We start from the raw sequence: 8,035 nt of genomic DNA, 5'->3' as shown, positions 1-8,035 counted from the left end.
GGCATTTTCGTCCTTTCAATTTTTTTTTTTTTTTTTTACTTTTTCCTTCCTTTTCCCAAATAAAGCCCCCCCCACTTTGTTCAAAAAATAAAAACGACCCCCCAAACAGGGGTTAAAGTGTCAAATAACTATTTTCATAAATTTTTTTAACTAAACTCCACCCAAATATTCAACGGGTCATATCTTCTCGCTCGCAACGAGTTAAATTTTTCCGACATTGTTAAAATCAAAATAATTTTAGGAACACAATGTCACTAACTATACGCAAAACGGACGCTTTTTAAAAAACGCTAAATATTTGAGATACTTTTCATACACGTTGATTTTGCGTTAAATTTTTAAAACTCGACAATTCCATAGCTCGGAGATGCGCATATATTGTTAATTTAAAATAACATTTAAATCTTTCCCTGATTATACCTTTTAGTTCGACTCGAGTTGCGCTTCAACGACATCATCGTTAGCTACGAAATAATTTTACAAACTAAACGCAATAAAATACATTGAAAACCGAAACTCCAGCGCGAAGCGAGGGTTCGATCACTAGTTGATAACCAAAAATTTCTAAAACTTCTAAAACATCTCAAATATAATTTCAGGTCACGGTAAATTAGTAAAGTAACACGCGGTATCTACAACCGTAAATTCTAGAAGCTACTCCAACAAACACCCTATAAATATTTTATTTTCCATTCTTTAATCTTTATCGTTATCGTCCTCGTATACCATACCAGAGTCAATATATTCAATCATCGCATTATTCATTCATTCATCCATCCATCGTCTTCTTCTTCACTAAATCATAAGCACTTGTTCTTCATCAATACAGGTCAATGGCATCTGATCTCATCACCAAAGCTAAAGAAGCTTTCATTGACGATCACTTTGAACTCGCCGTTGACTACTATTCTCAGGCCATAGCCATTAACCCTAACAACGCCGACCTCTTTTCTGACCGTGCTCAGGCCAACATTAAACTCGAAAACTTCACCGGTATTATATACGTAAACCCTAGCTTGTTTTATTTAAAATTATTCGGATCCTGATACCTATAATGAGCCGCATCAAATTATTAGGTTTCTATGTTTAATTATACTTTTGAATTTTGTTTTTTCTTCCTGTATAGATGCGATTACTAACAATTAGTGTATTAACCTATTAGGTTAAAACTACTGTTTGAGAATGGCATAATTTTTAGAATGTTCTGCTTTTGAATATCTTTAATAAACACTCCTAGTAAATATAGTGTCCTTAGAGCTCTAGGAGTGGGGAAGTTTTTTCGCCGTTTAACTCATGTATGGCCTTTTTATCACATCTATAGATTCTTGATCACCATGGCACAATACCAAAAGATCGTCTGCAAAGGATAGATGAGATAGCTTTAGATTCTTACAACCATAATGATATTAAGATTTTGGTTTATTCCTAATTTTTGACATCATAATTAGGTTGAAAACTTCTATCACAGCTGTATATTCAGATTTTGGTAGTTGTTACCGTACTGCACAATTTGACATGTTGAGTTAATTTGTTATGAATTTGTGTATTCAGAATCTTTTGACATTTGTGTTTATGCAGAAGCGGTTTCTGATGCAAACAAAGCAATTGAGTTGGACCCTTCAAATTCAAAGGCATATTTGCGCAAAGGGTGAGTGGTTTATTGAATAGCTTAGAGAAATCTTTTTTGTTATTTTTTTTTTAAATTTAATTTATTATTTATTTTAAACAATTGAGTTGGACCCTTCAAATTCAAAATCAAAGGCATATTCCTAGCACCTTGGCCTTCCGGCTCTTAGCGCCTGGATCACCTTTCGCCTGTTTTAACCAAAATCGTCAGATACTAAGCATTACAGTATATTCCGGTTTTAATGGTTTATATTATTATATATGGTAACCAAATGTTGCTGTGTACGATTAACAGCACTGCATGCTTCAAGCTTGAAGAATATCACACTGCTAAAGCAGCCTTTGAAGCTGGTGCTTCTTTAGTTCCAGAAGATGCACGATTCAGAGACTGGATAAAAAAGTGCGACAAGTGCATTGCCGGTAATCGCTTTAAGATCTCTCTCCCTCTCTCTCTTTCTCTTGTTTGCTGTTAGGAGTATTTATTATTGGCTGGTGATACTATAGGGTAATCTTATTGTTTCTTTTTCATTATTCTGTTTATCTTTCAGAGGCAAGTGTAAGATTTGTTTTGTCATATTTGTTTTTACCATATTAAACAAAGTTAATTTACAAAGAAGATAAACATCTATGTTATATGGGAAGACTGCAACTAGCATAAGATCTTTGCTATATTTTAGGAGTATAGATTGATTTCTGTTGTAACATAGAGTCTCTCAACTCTGCGTTTCTCTTGTTTGCACATTTATTCGAAATATTCTACATCAGCTGATAAACAAATATTTTCATCTGTTTATACTTGTCACAATGGTTGTCTTCTGCAAGCGTTTTTTAGAGACCCCCCTCAAATAAGTGTAAGCAATTAGTCTTTCAACTAGGATCATTGTATATTGTCATTACAAATCTAATTTTTCCCTTAAGAAGGTATATGATGTTTTTTTTCTTGGAAATTGCACTTCAGATGATTTCTTAGTAGTTTAATCTAAATGAGTAAATGACCCATTTTCTTGTCATCTATTTTTACGTGTTAGTTAGTAAATGTAAAGCATATTGACCCTCTTTTAAGTAAATGGGTTAAAATTGCCACCTATAAATACACATCATACATTCCCTTCTGGACTATGTCTGCCATTCATCTCTAATTATAGTTCTTTTTATATTTCTAATATAGACATTGTAAAGATAAAATTTTCATTTAACATGTGCAAAAGCACATTATCTTATATATAGTCATAAATAAAGGGTTGCACATATTTGACTTGTCTATTAATAATATGAAGAGGCATTAAACTTAATGAGTTTTGTGTATTCTGAAACAGTGGAAAATGACGAGTTACCAACACAATCACTTAATGCAACTCCTACTGAGGTTGTCACTAAACTTGATGCAGCTCCTAAAGATGCTGAACAAGTAAATAATGTTTCTAGAGAGGTTGCAACCACAGCGCCAGCTAAACCAAAATACAGGTCTAACCTTTTTTAGATTGCATCTGAAAATGTTCCCCTTATTTTTTTTTTTTTTTTTTTGCATCTGAAAGATCCTGTGATTTTGTGTATTTGTTACATTAATCTTCTATATGTGAAAAAGTTTGACATATGGACTTAAATCTTGAGAGAAGAATTAAAGGTACTCTAATTCACTCGTTTATGGTTTAAAATTTTACCAGACATAATACAGTTCTTGGAGGATTTTGAACTTTGATACAGTTGACATATATTCATTGATGAGACTACTTCCAAAGACGTTTTTTTTCTTCTATTTCTCGGATATCGTTCATCGCTGAAGCTTTAATGAAAACATAAGGGAATAATAAGTTGCAAAATGATGTAGACATTATTGTAGTTATGGCTAGTAATGGGATTGTTTGTTTACTATGCATTTCTACATTGATCAAAGTCGAATCTTAAGACCCTTTGCTTGGAAATAATCAACCTTGAGATCCTTCAGCTAGCGAATTGCATTGAATTTTTTTTTTTTTTTTTTTTTGTTGTTGAGTTTTTTCACATCTGAATTTTATTCAACACACCACATATCTTCAGGGATGGATTCTATCAGAAACCAGAGGAGGCAGTTGTGACCATATTTGCAAAGGGCATACCTGCTAATAATGTATCAGTTAACTTCGGAGAACAAATAGTATGTTGGCTTTATTTTTATTTTTCTCTCCTTACCATTTATCCATTCATACTGGTTCGTTTTAGAGGTGGAAATTTTGACCCTTTTAGGACCCATTTACTTGTGAATGGGTTGATGCGGGTTTTGTTTTTCTCTAACTGGTCATACGGGTAAAGATCAAAATTCATAGCTAAAATGGAAACATGCTGAAAGTCAACTAAAGTGTATTTATAAGGCATACAACCTTCTAGAAAATTGATTGATGTGAAAATTATAGTAGTATAAAAACGATACGTTTTTTTGTAGTTATATTCGACACTCCACCTGTTAACGACACAATGTAATGAAATTCAGGAAAAAGTGTTTTGGGTCCATTTAACTGATCTGACCCGTTATCTGCCCATGTAGCTAGCTATCTCTAGTTTTTTTTTTTTTTCTTGGGTCGGGGTTCGTGGCTATTTCATGAAGAGAGTCTTGCTGACATGTCAGACTACCTTGTTTTTGTTTGCTTTCAGTTAAGTGTTACCATTGACGTGCCTGGAGAAGAGCCGTATATTTTCCAACCTCGCTTGTTCGGAAAGGTGCTGTACTTCTCCCTGCAACTTTTAAATAACACACTTCTTTATATTATTTTTCCTTATAAATGGTGAGAATAATAAGGTTTCTGTTTGCTACGTTCTCCATTTTGTGTCTTGTTTTATTCTTGCATCAACTTGTACTCATAAACATTGACGCCTTCGGATTTTATTTGTCTGTGTCCTTGTATAAGTTGTATATATATGCCTGTGAAAATGTACCATATAAGGGGGAAGTTACTGTATGAGAGTTATTGTCAACATAAATATTGAATAGAGGAGCATGTACTAAATCAGCAACTAAAAGTCTAAAACAAGGTCACGATTATAAACATTAGCCTCAGAGTTCAAGCATGTTATTTTCCTGGCAATTAATATTTAATTTTGGCATGATAGTTGGGTCTTAAATCTTGTGGGAATCCACGTTTTATGTGTTGAACAGTTATAGTGTGTAAGAATGGTTATCCCTCATATCAATTAGCAGACTGAATACTGGTTCTGGTTTAAAACAGATAATCCCTGCAAAGTGCAAATATGCCGTTCTCTCAACAAAAATAGAAATCCATCTTTCAAAAGCGGAGCCAATACACTGGACATCTCTTGAATATAGCAATAATACTATGGTTGTGCGATCCAGCAATGTCTCATCAGGTGTGTGGATCATCATTTAAGAATTTAAAATCGGGTTACTTTAAACCATCACATTATTATTGTCTTAAGAGTGTTTTTTTCGTAGTAGTTTTTAGTTTTTACTATAATTTCTGTTTGGTGTTTCTGACTGTGTAGTAAGCAACAACAGACCTGCGTACCCTTCCTCGAAACCGACAAAGGACTGGGATAAACTTGAGGCTCTAGTGAAAAAAGAGGTATTTTGTTTTGATTTAATAGAGGACTTGATCAAATCCCGACTCTAGTCTAGGTTTCAAGGCTAATTGTTGTTATATTTTTTCAGGAAAAAGACGAAAAGCTAGATGGCGATGCAGCTTTGAACAAGTTTTTCCGTGACATATATTCAGATGCAGATGAGGATACAAGAAGGGCCATGAGAAAATCTTTTGTAAGACCCTTTTTTTCTCTTTATCTTATTTGCTTTTTCTTTTTAGTTTTTCATTAAGGCTTGTTGTTGGCTGTTTTATGTATCAGCTACTTAAACCCTCAAACCACCATTTAGTCTTTTTTTTGTCATACTTTTAAACAACATAATTTAAGATAGAAATGCTTTTCTGAACCTATAATTCAAGAACACATAGTTATACTCAAAACTACTTCCAAAAAATCACATACCCTTGTAAGAGAATAAACAGGATAATCACGGTTGTGGACTTTTTGTGTGACGTGATAAATGAAGTGTGCTCATTGTCTTGTGTTGACTTGACCATCAGGTGGAGTCGAATGGAACAGTGTTGTCGACAAACTGGAAAGAGGTGGGATCCAAGGAAGTTGAGGCAACGGCTCCAGATGGTATGGAACTCAGGAAATGGGAATATTAATGTTTTGTGTCATAACCTTGACCTTATTTCTTAGTGTCTTCTTTTGTGGCGGACCTGTTCTATATTGGTTTTGTTGGGTGTCTGTCTTTTGAAATTGTCTACTGTTTTGCATGAAGCCAAACTTAGATAATTATGCATTTTGTTACTAGTTTTTGATTTGGTATTATGCCAAGATGCTTTTAGAGTTTCTGGTATAGTAATGTCAAAACAATGTTTTTCTTTTGGTACAATATTCTTGTCAATATCAATGTTTCCAAGTCATTAAAGGGCCGTTTGCTGGATTTTTTTTGGCTTTTTTCCAATTCTTCATTTGGAGTGCACAAAGTATGCACAGATTTATTCATTACCTGATTGTTGTTTAGATGACAGATATTTGGTTTAGACGATAGATATTTCTTTCACACGGACCCTGCATAGATTTTTGACTCCATTTAAAATTCTCCAAGGAAAGTGTGTCTATATAGTAAGGATTTGTTATCTAAATCCATGCTATTATGATATTTTGGGAATCAAATGAATTAGCAGTGATGGACATGCTAAGGTTTTTAGTAGAGGTCAATGTAAATATAATTAGTATTATGTATAAAAAAAACAATAGAAGAAAAACAGTTGCTTATTAGTTGTCTAACCTAACATTAATACATCGATTTGTAGTTTGGTTATAAACTGATCTTTTGAGGGACTCGTTTATATATAAAAGAGAGATTTGATTAGATTACATGTCATTAGCTCCTTAAATATTACATATTAAATCAAGTGTAATTTTTACATGTCACAATTATTCATATATACCTTTATCAACCTTTAAAATCACATATTTATAGAAGTAAATCATATAATATCATATATATACTCAATTTAAATACTAAAACTATCTGATGTTGTAGCGTGAGGGTACGAAATAGTATTAATTTTACTACGAAATACTATAAAATATTACACAAGTTTTAATTATTTTACGGATGGATATACCTAAACCTTGCTACAACACTTATAGGCAGTGTACCTAATCGTAGAGTAGTGTAGTTTTTAGTAAGTCCGGTTCGTTCCACAGGGAGCTCGTGAAGTTTAACGCTATATTTTTATAAAACTATATTTTTACAAAAATATATAAATATAAGTTGTATTATTATTATTATAAAAGGGGGTTTTTACCGTTTAGTGACCGGTTTGTCGATTCTATATTTTAAGCGCAAAGATAAATGACGATAATTAAAGTGCGTAAAATAATGACAATAAATAAAATGACAGTAAATAAAATTGCGAGTAATAAAATGACAGTAAATAAAGATACGATGAGAAATACAATAAAAGAATTATGCTTATTTAAACTTCCGTAATCATGATGTTTGACGTGTTGATTTTAATTTATTACCATGGGTTAATTGTCCTTTGTCCTGGTTTATTTGATACGTCTATCTGGTTTTTGTCCATAATAGTCCATCGGTCATAAATATAAAGTGCGAGTATCCTCGTCAAATTACCCTTATACCCGAAGTCAAATATTCCAACTGATTAAGGATTTAAACTGTGACGCAGTTATCACTTCTGTCAACAATTACACCAGTTATCACTGTATGTAATCCACCTCTGTTTTAATTAGTTTATGAATATTAATTCATCCACTTGATCAGAATGAATAATCAATTACCCAACCCAATTGATTAATTAAATGATTATAACAGATTCCATATGAACGTCACTAAATAGGACAACCATAATCATTATTAATTATTAGGTTAATTAATTTGAAGATAGGTTCGACAGACTCCAATGAGTTGTCACTCAATTAGACAATACCCCCCATCTATTAATAGTCAATAGTCCAATTTCCACAAGTGTCGGTCTTTTGCCCAAACCTTAATTATGGTCCAAAGTTCAATAACCTCATCTTAATATTTTAGCCTAACATCACGATTACTTCGGCTCAAATAAGCATAATAATAACTTAGTTACGAGACATTAATTTAAAAAGGAAGAACATAACTTACAATGATTATTTATAGCGTAGCGTTACACGGACAGAGTTCCGACTTAAAACCCGTTAAACATTTGTTACACTACCCCAAAATTATTATTAAACTTAAAATTAAAATTAATATTATAAATATAAATATATATGTTACAAAGAAAGAGAATTGAAAAGGTGTATCTAAATCATCGATTTAGATGGCCTTTTATAGGCAAATGATAAATTGAAATTATCACTTATGACCCCTGAACTATGCTCA

General features: G+C 32.6%; 1 protein-coding gene across 1 annotated transcript; it reads left to right on the top strand.

The window, feature by feature from the left end:
* The first annotated feature begins 729 nt into the window (after positions 1-729).
* Positions 730-6,048, top strand: LOC139839894 (protein SGT1 homolog B-like). Its single transcript, XM_071830098.1, has 10 exons — positions 730-993; positions 1,579-1,648; positions 1,922-2,046; positions 2,943-3,090; positions 3,664-3,760; positions 4,255-4,320; positions 4,827-4,965; positions 5,101-5,180; positions 5,267-5,371; positions 5,697-6,048. Exons 1-10 carry the CDS (start codon positions 834-836, stop codon positions 5,802-5,804), a joined length of 1,098 nt encoding a protein of 365 aa, XP_071686199.1. The 5' UTR covers positions 730-833; the 3' UTR covers positions 5,805-6,048.
* The last annotated feature ends 1,987 nt before the right edge of the window (positions 6,049-8,035 follow it).

Source organism: Rutidosis leptorrhynchoides, chromosome 4 (assembly GCF_046630445.1).
Source record: "Rutidosis leptorrhynchoides isolate AG116_Rl617_1_P2 chromosome 4, CSIRO_AGI_Rlap_v1, whole genome shotgun sequence".
Classification (NCBI taxonomy): Eukaryota; Viridiplantae; Streptophyta; class Magnoliopsida; order Asterales; family Asteraceae; genus Rutidosis; species Rutidosis leptorrhynchoides.
Note: the sequence above shows the minus strand (reverse complement) of the source record. Positions and strands in the feature narration are given on the sequence as shown.